We start from the raw sequence: 14461 nt of genomic DNA, 5'->3' as shown, positions 1-14461 counted from the left end.
GCTGTTGCATTTGCTTCAGACCCCCAAGTCTCAGTTGGCTTTTTACTTAATTTTTTAAGGCAAGAAGGGAGTTCTGTGAACACACACACACACACACACACACACACACCACTTTTGCCTCTTTTCCCAAAAAGAGTAACTTGGACCTGAAATATTTAAGAATAATAGGTAGTATTAGAGAGTAATTTCTTTCATTGCTGATTATAGTATAAAACATTGTTGCTGGATTTGATTTAGCTTAAAGAGAAATGATAATGCATGTCTAACAATAGCCTTAGCACCTTAGAGAACTTGGCGGTAGCCACTTTGACCTGACTTTTAATCCTGTTTCATTGTTTGAAGTACCCCCTGATGAGAGGACCTGATCTTGCTGCTGCCCCATACAGTACTCAGAAGTCGTCTGTTCTACCTCTTTATGAAGTAAGTTCCCTCCTAACCCTTTCCATTGCAAGGTAGTTAGTGTTACTTAGAGGTGTAATCTTACTCGGTTGCATTTCAGAATACCTTTCAGGAGCTTCAAGTCGTGAGACGGAGCCTGAATCTGTTCAGAACGCAGATGATGGACTTGGAGTTGGCCATGCTGCGGCAGCAGACCATGGTGTACCCTCATATGACAGAGCAGGACAGGTAAAGCTTCATTGTCTTTAGAGAGCGGGCCTTCAGCATCACTTGGTTCACACTCCCTGAACTCTGTCTTTAGTGAAGCAGTGTAGGTAAGAGATAGGCATGGGGAGTTTACTGAAGTTATATCTGTGCCCCCAGTGTGCCAAGCAAGACTCTCAGTAGTCTGCTTTACAGAGGTGACAGTGCAGGGGATCAAAGGCCTCATCATGGGCTGGAGAGATGACTCAGCAGTTAAAAGCAGTGGCTGCTCTTCCAGGGGATCCTAGTTCAATTCTTAGCACCCACATGGAAGCTCATAACTGCCAGTTTCAAGGGATCCAGTACCTTCACATTTAACTCCAATTTCAAGGGATCCAGTACCTTCACATGTGACATACATGCAGACAAAACACAAATTCACATGAAATAAAAATAAAAAACTATTTTTTAAAAAAGACCTAGTCATTACCCCAGGGTTGCTTCTGTCCAAATTGATGGGACTGCAATCATTTGTAAACATTTCATTAGTTCACAGTATTCAAAAGTGTCTAGTTTTTCTAGTCACTACTGGAAATCACTCGGCTACTTTTTTCTAAAGTTACGCTTCTCACAATCTACAGGTATGAAGTGGATCAGCTGCAGGGCTTGCGGAACTCTGTCCGAATGGAGCTGCAGGAACTGGAGATGCAGCTGGAGGAGCGGCTGCTGGGCCTGGATGAGCAGCTCCATGCAGTCCGGGTGCCTTCCCCTTTCCGATCCTCTGTGCTTCCGGTACGCTGTCGGGGTCCAGAGTCCCAAGTAGGGTTGTTCATAATGTGTGATTTAGGACTGGGGATTTGTTTAACCATTTGCTTTAATGGCTTTAGAACCATGCATGATGTTCAAGTAGTTTTCATCCTACTTACTGAAGATTTAATTTTGCCTTAATTACCTTCATATTATACACATTAGTTTTATGTATAAAGTATGATAAGTTCCATAATTAGTATAATTAGAAATACATTGAAATTTTTAATGATAATTTTCAGTAATAGAAAAAGCAAAGATCAACATAAAAGTTCTGGTTTTGAAGGAAAAATTTTAACAAATTAAAATATGACTACTTTAAGTTCGTGTCCCTGCTTGTAATTACAAAGAACATAGTATATGACTCCTTTTCACCCGGCTTCCTTGTTTAAGTAAATAGGCTATGCCTTTGAATTTTTTCTTTGTTTCAGTGTAGTTCCTTTCCATTCCTTGTGTTTTTTTGCTTTGTGTTTTTGTTCTGATGCTGAAGATTGAACCTGAGGACTCCCCTAGGCCAAATCATGCTCTATCCCCTGGCAGTGCCTCGGGTGCCTTTCCCATCTCCTTAAGGAACCAAGTGTGATGTCATGATGTGATCTGTGTATACAGCAAGAATAAAGAAAGGGACACTGTTTGTCCTCATGTTCTGTCACTCCTCAGTATTTCTAATGTGCTATCCCATGGAATCTGAGCTTCACCATTATATTCTGATTTTTGCCACTATCTTTCCAGTTATAAAATATGTTCATTTGAAATTTTGAATTTTATCCTACTTTTTCATGTTTGATTTTGTTTAAAATGGATGCATGTGTAGACATATACAAAGGAAGCTGTATATGCTCATAGATAAAATAATATTCTAAATCATTACGGATGCATGCTCCTGTGGTTTTGAGCCATTGTTCTGAGAAGTGTGTTGGGACCAGAGCAGCAGATGTCTGTGTAGCTGTCACAGTGATACATCTGGTGGTACTCATGGCAGTTGATTACTACAGTGCTTGTGACATAAAGTGATGTTCCTATGACACATTTGCCACTTGAGAAACTGTCCGTGTGTAAGCGCGTGTGTTGTCCTTACTCCTCAGGGGATGTGTGGCAGTAGAAGTGCTGACAACTTGTCCTGCTCGTCTCCACTGAACGTCATGGAGCCAGTAAGTCTCTGTCCTCCCAGGCACCGGGGCGCCTTGTGAGTGTGCAGTTTGCCCCGTTCCTATACAAGGCATGCTGCTTTTAAATACAGAGGTCAGGAAGTTAAATTTATTGAAAGTGGGTTTGCCATTTAGAAATCTAGTGCCATTTTGGGCCCCTAGAAAGCCAGCTTTATTGGGATAGTGATTTGTCTCCATACCATGAAGGAAGTATGCACTGTAGAAACACTTTGTTTACCCTCCAAAGATCCTTTCCTGTAGATGAAGGTCTTCACAGGATCTATAAGATGACTTATGTTATCGTCATTACATACATTGTAGACTCATTGGCAAAGCCGTCTGAGCAGCTGTTTTATTTTTCATTAATTGCTCCTCCATGAAATAATTCAGACATCTGTGTGTTAACTAGTACAATTTCACTTCATTGTGTTTCTTACACTCCCAAGTTATGACTTGAGATTACTGTGAATTTAAATTCTTTTTTGGAAATGAAATTGGCCAGTTAGTAAGATAGTTGGGGACAGCAAGCACAGCTGGGATTTGCCCTTCTTAATTACCAGTCTTCATCTTCTGAGTGAAGAGCCATGTTTTGGCCCCCAGGTCACAGAACTGATACGGGAGCAGTCGTACCTGAAGTCGGAGCTGGGCCTGGGACTTGGAGAGATGGGGTTTGAAATCCCTCCTGGAGAGAGCTCAGAGTCCGTTTTCTCTCAGGCCACATCAGAGTCATCTTCCGTCTGTTCCAGCCCCTCCCACAACACCAGAAGATCCAGGGGGCCTTCTGGCAACTCGGGAAGCAAACCCCGAGCCCGCTTAGTGGCGAGAAAGATCTTCCGAGCCTCTGTTGCTCTGACGCCAACAGCCCCCTCCAGAACAGGCTCTGTGCAGACACCTCCAGAGCTGGAGAGTTCTGAGGAAGCCTCACAGGTTGTGGGACTTCCATCTCACCTGGAGGAAGAGCAAGAGGAGCTGCTACCCGCTGCTGAGGAAATGCATCGGAACGTGGAGCAGGATGAGTTGCAGCAAGTCATACGGGAGGTGGGTCGAGTCTGGCGTGCGTGGGCCGCTGCGCTCGTGTGTCCTGCTAGATCTGCTCAGAGGCTGCTGACGTGTGCGGCTGACTGCAGTGGGTGCAGGAGCTTTCCCACCCCACGTGTTTCTGTGGATTTCATCCTGCAGGGTGTTCCCACTCTGGTGCAGAAGCTGTTCATAAAGGTGGAAGGCGGGAAAGCTCTTTAGACTTCTTCCAGAATTAGAGCTGTCATTTTATAAAATTCCACTTGGCATGAGATAAGTAGGTGATTAATGATTGAGAAGAATGTTCTTTTTCCTTTGATGGTTGGAAAAGTGTAGAAATTGTATGATTTGTTCATAGATTGAAACATGGTATGAAAAAGAGGTTTACCCTGGATAACAACAGCGTGGGTTCCTAAAGTGTTAACCATAGTTCTGGCTTACCAAAGGAATCACGGACATCTATGGAGGTTATACGGTTAAAAGTTAACTGAGAAAATGTATAGAATGGCTGTGACCTTTCCATCGCCCTGACAAAATGCCCTGGAGAACAAGCTGATACAGGAAAGGTTTGTTTCTGTTGTGCTCAGAGGTTTCAGCCCCTAAGCACGTGGTTCTGTGTTCATTTGCCTGTGCTGCAGCCCAGCAAGTAGAGAAGGCTGCAGCAGGACAGAAGGACAGAGCAGGGCTGCTTGCCCTGTGTTAGCTGTGAGGGGAGAAGGGAGCTCTAGGGGCCAGGCAAACAAAGAGCACCCACGGCTGGTTCTGTGCCCCAGCTACTTTATACCTGGTCCCCACTTGTGAGTTTCTTTGACTTCCTGTAGCCTGTGGAATTATGAGCCCACATGTGAATTAATCTAGTGGCTCTCAAAAGGCACACCTCTGAGACTCATTGCACAGGAGCCAAACTGTTGGCATCTGAGCCCCTGGGGATTGGAGATTTAAGTTACAGCACTAATTTTACTATTGAGTTACAGTCACATAAACTGGTGTATATCATTAAGAAGAAAAGCACTATGGACAAGCTTCATGATGGCTTTTTAATCTGACTCTGTGGAGGTTATACACCCGGGATACTTTCTGTTCTGTTTTCCTAAGAATAACCGTGAAGAGGGAGCACAGTTGTGCTTTTCCTTCCACCCAGTCCAAAATCCCTGACATAAGCACCTTTTATGTTTTGCCATTAGCTAAAAAGAAGAATACATTATATATTTTAAAAGTCACTTTATGGTTTCATGTGTAGCTTAGTGGCAAAAGTTTTAGGCTGAAGTGTGACCCCCAGCAAAGGTAGCCTTCAGTATGTGTGTGGCTCCAAGTATGACACCCCCCTCCTTAGCACAGGACTACTCAAAAGGAAAAACAAAAAGAAACCAGCAATACAGTTTACAAAGTATCTAGGGTAGTAGTAAGCCATAAAATCAGTAACGTAAATTACAGCGGGCTAAAGAAGACAAACCCCAAGGAAAATAGAAAACTTTTACAGTGATCCCTAAAAAGTTTTCAGGTTTTTAGGCCTTTTTATTTTATGAATTTTGTGATTTTAAAGCATATGAAAACATACACATACACTCACACACACGTGTACACACTATACAACATTTCTTGCCTCATGAATGCAGATTTCCTAATCTTTCAGTTATTCAAGAACTAACAATTTAGGAGCAAAATAAGCCAGAGGAACTAGGGTTCCCTATTTTTAAACTATTTCTAATGTAAATATAAGTGTACTTTTAGAATCACTTTGTAGCATAGAATCTTTCTTCAAATGGGCCATTGAGCTCCTAAGGCCAAAGATTGATGCTTACATATATGATGCTATCATTTATTGCACATCAGTAGCTTAAAAAGTACATTAAAGTAAACAGAGTTCTGTGAACACACAGATGATGTCATGCTGAAACTGTACATGCTGTGGAAACGTGCAGTAAAACCATAGGACCTGTCTGGGTAGAATAGTGTTGGAAAGACAACATTCCAGATTTCATCAGCGACACTAGAAAGGGCAAAAGACAGAAAACTATCAAAACAGTAGCGTGGCTTTATGCATAGTTACACAGTCTGGAAGCAGACCATACAATGTGAAAATGTTCCTTGGACCTTGGAAACATTTGACTTGTGCTTGTGGAACTGGGGCTTGGGAGGGCCAGCGCATGGGGGTCACTATCGTGGGGTGAAAAGATGGTCTGGAATCTAACAAAACTACACTGCCGGGTGTGAGTAGGAATGGCTGTGTACAGGGCTGACCGTGTTGGTGGATGGGTAAGTTCTGCATTTTGTGTTCTGAGTCCTGGGTTCAGCTGTAAGCTACTTTCTGTGGCCACTCATGCATCTTGAGGATGAAATGCAAATAAATAGACGCTACATTTGTGTTACATGCATGTTGTTACCCAGGATTTCTGACATGTTGGAACAAGCGCCCATTTTCAAAATCAGTGTAGCTCAGGCTGCATGGTTCTTATGTATTCTCCAGACTTGACTATGGACTAGTGGAAGCTTTTAATTGGGCATGTTTATTTGTTCCACAGATGGAGTTAGTTTTGTATGTTGGTGATGGTTGGCTAACATTTAGCGAAGTGTACATCAAGCCTCCATCGTCAGGTATGCCTGTGTGGAGGAATCTGTCCCTAGGTGCGTATTTAAGCACAGGACAGCCCCTGAGTTAGATTAAGTAATTACTCTGTATGCATTTGCTCATGGCACGTTTGCTAACTCTGTTTTTCTTTTACTAAATTCTGATACTTTTGTTCCTTTAGCCTGCTTTGGTCAGGAAGGTCTGAAAACATGACTTCCTGTCCTATTGCTCGTTTGGCATGGTTGCTTCTTAATGCATGCCGGAGCTCCCACTTTAAAAAATGTATTGGCCTGATCCATGTTGCAGGTAATTTCCTAGGAAGAGACTGCTCACTTTAGACCAGAACATTGATTCTTTGGCCAATAGCACAGACTGTAGAAGAAGTCATTTGTTTCCATTATGCCGCCTTGGTCCTAGAGAAATACTTAATCATTTATAGGACTCTCCCATTAAATATGTAAGATGTTATACTTTGTCAACATCTAAATTGGCATGCTGGACAAATGTTTGATGAACTTTTTAGAATGTGTTACTAAACCCTTCAGGAGAAGCCATTCAGCTCAGAATGGCACCATTTGAAGGAAATCTGCCTTAACACTTGTAGCCTTGCTGGCTACAAAGAAGGCTTACCCTATATAAACAAGGCACAAACAATATTGATATAATTATAATTAGCAAATCAAACTCTCTGGAGTACTTTGAGAACATGCATGCATAGATAACACTGGTCATTGCTCATTAAAATTCAAAAGCAATTCCTGTTGTTGTCATAGCATAGCTAGGTAGTTTTATGTTAAAAGTTTATTTACAAAATATTTAAAATACTGAGTTGTCCGTACTCCATTAATTCTGACTGGTAACCTTTTAAATTTAAATGTCCATGGTACGAAATTTCAAGTTCTTACATTTTGTATCTGCTACCAAGAAAATTAAATTAGATTCTATCTTCCTTATAAACTTGTGGTCCCTGCGCCCCATTGACAAAGCCTCCATTCAGGATGGCGAGCTCTGTCTTGGGTAGAAGAGTTCTGCAGGTAAGGATTAAATATGCTTGGCAGCTGCAGTCAAGGAAGCTTCTTCCTGCAGTCCCATGCATGGAAACAATGGTGACTCTCAGGCCTTTGTTCCCATCGCGGTACCATGTGAGGTCTTGAGCACTTCATTACTACAGTGTGCTAATTCAGGGGAGCCCCACTGTGGAAGGAGAAAGTCGACACAAAGACCTTTCAGACAAGTGTTTAATACACAGTCTGCATTTACACTTTTGTCAGACTGAGGATACACCCTTGCTCAGATTGTCTGCATGCCACAGTTGGGGAAAACACAGTCAGTAAGGCCTTCGAATTTGCCCCAGTCATTGTGATATGGTATGTGTGATGGGGCCTGAAACTATTTACATATATTTTAGAAAATGTACATATACGTAGGAATAAAAAGACAATATCTTGGATATGTGAACATGCCATTTTCACAGAGGCAAATTCAACACTGAATGTTGAGAAATAAACATAGATTGCCATGCTTTTAGTAAAGGTTTTTTGTGTTTGTTTAAGCTTCTGGGCTTGGTTTACAACTGTCAGTTCATCTCACATGTTGAAACATGTGTTTTGGTAAAAACACAGCTTGTCATATATTCCTTGGGAATCGTTTAGAGACTGTTTAAGGGTCACGGCTTTGGAGCTCGAGGCACTGTGTAGATGCAGCCTCCCGTGTCACACCAGCAAGACCAACAGCCCTTTTTATATGTCGGGTAGTCCCTCTAAAGTCTGCACAGCCTTGGAGATTGAGCTCACAAAGGTAGTTTTACCACCATCCCTAGAATTGTCTTTCCTGAACCCGCCTGTCTCTGTATAAAATGGAGAACTTCAGAACTTTAAGAGTTCTCCATGATTAGTTATGAAATAGATATTATAGGCATTGTGTTACTTCAGTGCTAGTTTACATGTAGCTACTTTTCTGTCTTTTTTGTTTGTTTGTTTTTTCCAGACAAGGGTTTCACTGTGTAGCACTGGCTGTCCTGGAACCCCTTCTGCGGCCAAGCATTGGCATTAAAGGCACGCGCCACCACACGTAACCTCCTCTCATTGCTTTAGAGACAATATCGTTGTCTGTACCCATCTATAGTAAAATATGTCTGACAGGAGAGAGTCATGTTTGTTTGTTTATTTTGTTTTTTATTGTTCAAGATACAGTCATACTCCTGAGTTTAAGCAATCCTCCTGTCCCAGTCCCCGAATGACTGGGACTACAGAGGCATTTCACCCTGCTAGGGTCTTAGGTATTCTTTCATTCTTTATGCCAGTAATATCCGTGTTATCCAAAATGCTTAGCATTCATTTTTAATTGGTATATCATGTGCTAACTTGTTAGCAAGTGTGTATTTAAATGATGAGCAGGAAGGAGATGTCGTAAAGTTGTCTGACTATAGTTGCCTTAGAAAGAGTGCCTGTCATCTTGTGAAATGCAGATTTGCACTGGCCTTTTCTTACCTACTGCGTTTGCCTTATAGACTGTGGCTATGACCATCTGGTGTTCATGTTTTATACTTACTTAAAAATGGGCCTATAATGCTATGAATTTCAAAAACTTTTGTTACTGTTCTAAAAATGGTGGTAAGAGATAAATTTAAAAAGCTATGTTTATTAACATGTGTAGCAGGTCACATGAGTGTTTCTATTGTCTTTTTGGTGCGAGGCTCGCATTTAGACGGAGCCGTCACTCTAGCCCTGATTCGCTCCTATGAAGAGTCTATAGAAGTCTGGGTATTATGTCCCAGTTTTGCATAGCAGAGCCATTTTAGAAAGACTTCAATTGAGATGTTTTCAGGATGTATTTAGGAACGTGTTAGGAAATAGATCAGGCTGACAGGAAACTGTGGAATTGTAGAAAATTTAAGAGCTAGTTGAAAGCAGCACAGTACTAATATGGGAATGCATTATCAGTTTACTTCAGGAAATGCACATTTGAAGCCTTTACAAAGAGCTATTTGGAGGTGAGGCTTTATCATTGGAAAGAAAAGTAGTCTTATGTTGTATTTAGATATCTAGACAAGAAAATCCTAATTCAAATGATCATTGCCTCAGGTCTGTTTGCTTTCCTTAAAAGCAAAGTGAGTCTCTCTCTCTCTCTCTCTCTCTCTCTCTCTCTCTCTCTCTCTCTCTCTCTCTCTCTCTCTCTGTGTGTGTGTGTGTGTGTGTGTGTGTGTGTGTATGTTTGGGTGTCTATTTGTGGATGTGCCTGTGGAAGCCAGAGGACAACCTCAAGTGTCATCTTCAACATGTTTCTACTTTGTTTTATGAGACAGATCTCTCACTGACTCTGAGTTCATGCATTAGGCTGGACTGACAGACTGACAGACAGATAGTGTGAGCTCCAGGGACCCACCTGTCTCTACCTCCCTGATGCCTGAATTACAAGTACACATCACCACAACTGACTTTCTTGCATGGTTCTTGGATCAGAGTCAGATCCTCTTGCCTATGTGGTAAGCACTTTACTGACTGGCTTTTCCCCAACCCAAGATGAAAGTTCTTACCTAGACAGGTGACAAGCACACTATAAAACTAAAGAATAATATTAATTTTAGAGTGGATTGTTGTTTTGAGTATGTTTATAATATTTAAAACATAACTATTAATTATTAAATGAAAGTTTCTTCTGTCCACTTAAAATGTATGTTAGATTAAAACAATATATAACTTCTCTACATGTTCAGTTTTTAGTTGGTGGAAACAGGCAGAATATTTCTGCCTGCCTATCCCTTTGCACTTGCAGGTTTTCTGAATCCTGTTGACTTCACAGTGCGAGCCTCACATTCGTTCCTGCAGGTCACTGTGAAGTAACTTACGAGATGGTTTAATCTTGCTTGTCCTATAGGAACTGTGACTGTTTTCATACTATCGCTGGCTGGGTTGTGCTGCCGCAGACCACAGCGTCTGATGGGAGCTGAGGGTGGGCCTGCACTGCGAGCTCCTTTGTGCTTGCCGTGAACACCGTGACCCCTTCTGTGATTAACCAACTATAGCAATCAAGTGGGATATATTTATTTCTGAAAACTAAAACAAAACAAATCTTAGTCCTGTTATTAAGTTGTGTGTTTTTCTCTTTTTCCATTATAGATTAAAGAGTCTATTGTTGGGGAGATTCGGCGAGAAATTGTAAGTGGCCTTTTGGCAGCAGTGTCTTCAAGTAAAGCATCGAATTCTAAGCAGGACAGTCACTGAATGGAATTTATTAGGTAATGTTTATTGATTCCTTCATTTAACTAGATATGAATTGGTGCCTTTTTAATTCTTAGTTTTAGTGCAGTTTGTTATCTTTAGCTAAATTTTTCTTTTCATAACGTGTGTCTTAGTTGTCCTACAGTATAAAAACCACATTTAACCTCATGTAAAGTATAGACAGCTCAATTTAAGAACAGAACTGCCTACAATGTGTGTTTACTTTGGAATTTCAATATAATAAATAAATCCTGGAATTGGACTTTAGACCCAAAGCTTACCTTAATATTAATTAAATTATACCTTAGATGTGCAGTTTATGGGCAAGAGTTTGAGAATTAGTCAAAAAAATTGTAATACCTTTCCTTGTTATTTTTATTTTTTATACAGACATTCCATAGATCCATTTCTATTCACAATTTATTAAGTAATTTTATGTGGTTTTCTTATTGAGATGAATCACTACAACTCTTTTATAAACTGTATCACTAGCAGAGCAGTGCTGGTAAGCACAGCAGGGACAGTAGTCTGCACGACTGTCACAGTGGAGGTGTTCTATGTCCCCTGTCACATGAAAAGTGCTACCCATGGTTCAGCTGTGGGAAACAAGAAAATACTTTAATAAGTTATGTCATAACCAGCTCAGAGGATTTCTTTTCAAAAGCCAAGAATCAAACAATTAACTCTCAAAAAATATACAGCAGCCAGAGGATTATGTGCAAGTGTTCATATGTGTATGCATGTATGTGCAGATAGATAGATGAGAGTTAGATATGAAGATAGACAGTCAAATACACATGTATGTTTATATATATATATGGATTTATTTGAATAAATCTTATATTAAAAAAACTTTCAAAATAGTATTTGAAGAATGTTTAATATTCACGTTTCCTTCTTCTTAGGGTTGGGATGGATCCCATTAGCTGTAATACTGGTGTTATCAGTGATTTCTGCTGGTGGAGGTGTTGCTCGCCTTTGGAGGATACTTTCTACTGAACTGGGCTACTGTACACAATGGACTGTATGCATTTCTGTATGCAGTGTTCTTCTATGCATAAAAATTTAAAAACATACATAGAAACTTAGGCACTTTTCTGGCTCATTTCTAAACTATCAGACTGTCCATTTGAAAGTCTAGTATTTATTTGTTTGTCAATATTTTTCCAGTTGATGTCCTACATAGAATGAATTATAAAACTTGAAGAGTTCCAGACATAATCAGCTTATAACATATTTCTTCAGACTAGCTTCGACAACACTGACCTCTATGAGGTATTTACTGTGCAATAACAGATTCATCTTCTGAGAGCTTGAAGCAACCAATGACTTTTCCCTCCACTGCTCTTTATTGAGTCACTTCCAAGAAGACAAACAGTTATGTTGTTAAAAATGCACTCAATTCTTGAGGAGTCTACTGAGAAGCAAGAGGGTAGATTTCATGAGGTTACCTACGGATACTTCATGTTCTTACACTGTAAGCCTTGTTGCTTTGCCCAAACAAATGTAATTTTATAGCTATGTGCCTTATGGTAAACACTATGTATTCCTGCATTGTCCAGATGTCTTACTTTAAGACATTTTCTCTGTCTTTTAGACTAAATAGTATTGTTAAGATAATGGGATCTGTGACTTGAATGGATAGAATAGAAATGAATAAGCTGGTTTTTGTGTTTTTTTCCAAAATGAGATTTAGATTTGTTTTCCTCACGCCTAAATGATTTTAATTCAGTTTTAACCAGAAAAGTCTTAGTTTTTCTTTTTTAAAAAAGTCTCCTATCCAGTATTTTATGTATCAAATAAATGTATAAAGTAACAACCAAATGATATTAGAAATTAGTATTTTAGTATTTGTAATCTTCAATTCCTATATGTTACTTTATGTGAGAAATTTTAGTCAAAGTGCTTGAAATATTAGCATTCTTTGAAAAACTATCTAAAAGGTTTATAAATATTTGAAATATCACATAAAGGCTGATCTCTAAGAAACAAAAACCCATTAAAACAATAAAGTATTTATTTTGCTTAAAATGTTAATTTCTTATTTATTTATTAACCTGCAACCTGAAGAATTTGGATTACATTTCATGACTAACCAATAATTCTGAACTTCTTACCAAGCCTCCTTTCCCCTGGTGAGACTCCTGCAATGCTCAGGGAGTTCGGTCTCCACTACCAAGAGGAGGCACAGTAATAAGACACTCACAGGCTCATAACGGCCCAGGGCTACGATCCCATCTAAGGCCAGGTTGACCTTGTCTTTAAAATGTACAGTTAAACTATGAAGAACAGATAAAAAGCCAGTTATGAAATGCATGCCTATAATCTCAGTATTGTAGATGTGATGCAGATATATCAGGAGTTTGAAGCCAGCCTGGATGGACTACATGTCACTGTGCCTCAAAAAATAAATGAAAAATAATATATAAAATATTATTGTTAGTCAAATTTTCCAGGAATTTAACCGGATGATTGTGACAGTGATGGCAAACGTGTCAATCAGACATCCCACAGGGATAGTAAGGAATGCAACTATGGGAATTTTTAGACAATTTCAGTCTATTTCTAATAGAATAAGACTCCCATGCTTTGATGATTAATATTGGTGGTCTAACAGTTGAAACAGCAGGCAGTGCCAACAGACAGATCACTTGGCATGCATTCTCTGTTATGCTTTTCTTCCTGGGTTTCTTGGGAAATCTTCATGTTCAAGACGCTGAGCGATGTAGGATGATGCGGGGAGGGGACTGAAAACAGATACATCTTTTCATATAAAGTATGCTTAGCAGTGTCCAATTTCAAGAAAGAATTTGAGAGAGTATAACTTAAAAGTGGTTAAAAAAAAGTCTACAAATGTGTTCTGGTTTGAGTGAAGTTTCCAGACTAAAGACAGAGAAGTGGAGAGTTTAGCACACCAGCATCGAGTTTAAGTTACCATGTGCCTGGGGAGTAGTGTTTCTGAAGGTGCACACTGTTCATAGCTCAGTATACTGTGCCAAGAGCCCTCACAAAGGAAGGCACAGAAGACAGCCCCGAGATGATTCTTGAAGTCTGTAGCCACTGAATGATACACCAACAACAGGCAGCGCCACAGATCAGAGCTCAGGCTGTACCGTTCCTTTTCAGGAAGGAATTGGCAGTTAAAAGCAAGGCCGTCTATGGTAAACACTATAGTTTGTTACTCGTGTTCTTGAGTCATTGTTTAGTAAATCCATATATAGATGATTTATGGTTCCTTCTATCATTTCTGTAGTCCAAAGATTTTATTTTTTAAAAAAACAAAAAAAAAAACACCTTTAAGTATTTTGAAGAAGATTCTAAATTAGATTCATAAACATGATGTGGAAAGTCTTTCTGTATATGTGTTGCTCTTATTGGTTAATGAATAAAGCTGCTTTGGCCTATGGCAAGGCAGAATATAGCCAGGCTGAAAGAGATATTTAGAGAGAGTAGACGGAGTCAGAGAGACACCATGTAACTGACAAAGGAGACAGACACCAGAAACTTGCTGGTAGGCCATAGCCTTGAGGTAATACATAGATTAATAGAAATAGGTTAATTTAAAATGTAAGAGTTACTTAACAAGAAACCTGAGCTAATAGGCCGGGAAATCAATGCACAGTCTCTGGTTACACAAACACGTATTACAATGTGTGTGGGCACCATTAGAATAATTAGGGCCATTACTTAAACCTCAATTGTGAATCCCTAGATTTATATTTGATCAGAAATTATACCATTATTATCTATTAATATATGCAAAAATACAGGCATCCAAATAGAAGTAATGTTTATTCAGCCCTCTACATGTGAGGGCAAGTTGAGATGGTATTAATAATGAGAAGCCAAATGGTACATTTCCACTGGGGTTCTAACGCCATGACGTTATGGCATAATATATGGAGGAGGAGAGCCCTTCTTTTCTTGTACTATCAGTGTGTGCCTTGATGGCCGAGCAGCATAGCTCAGAGCTCAGCTCTCTCCTGAGTCCCTGGTGAGACGGGACCATTTCTGCTCTAAGCCCCATCTCTGGGTGTGAGGCAGCAGTGCAGGTGTCAGTTCTGCCTCTGCCACATGTCCTCATTCTCATCAACTAATTCAAATCCTCCTCGGCTCAA

The 14461-nt window shown here is 40.0% G+C and overlaps 1 protein-coding gene across 1 annotated transcript in view; it reads left to right on the top strand.

Annotated features, from left to right (window-relative positions):
* The window catches only part of Itprid2 (ITPR interacting domain containing 2), a 35779-nt gene extending 23405 nt beyond the window's left edge, over positions 1 to 12374 (top strand). Inside the window, 7 exon segments of the mRNA XM_038336351.1 lie at positions 343 to 420; positions 500 to 627; positions 1224 to 1374; positions 2475 to 2540; positions 3138 to 3575; positions 10242 to 10360; positions 11249 to 12374. Of these exon segments, the coding sequence (XP_038192279.1) occupies positions 343 to 420; positions 500 to 627; positions 1224 to 1374; positions 2475 to 2540; positions 3138 to 3575; positions 10242 to 10346 (966 nt within the window). The 3' untranslated portion in view covers positions 10347 to 10360; positions 11249 to 12374.
* The last annotated feature ends 2087 nt before the right edge of the window (positions 12375 to 14461 follow it).

This window comes from Arvicola amphibius, chromosome 7 (genome assembly GCF_903992535.2).
Source record: "Arvicola amphibius chromosome 7, mArvAmp1.2, whole genome shotgun sequence".
Classification (NCBI taxonomy): Eukaryota; Metazoa; Chordata; class Mammalia; order Rodentia; family Cricetidae; genus Arvicola; species Arvicola amphibius.
This window is presented reverse-complemented; position numbering and strand designations above follow the sequence as displayed.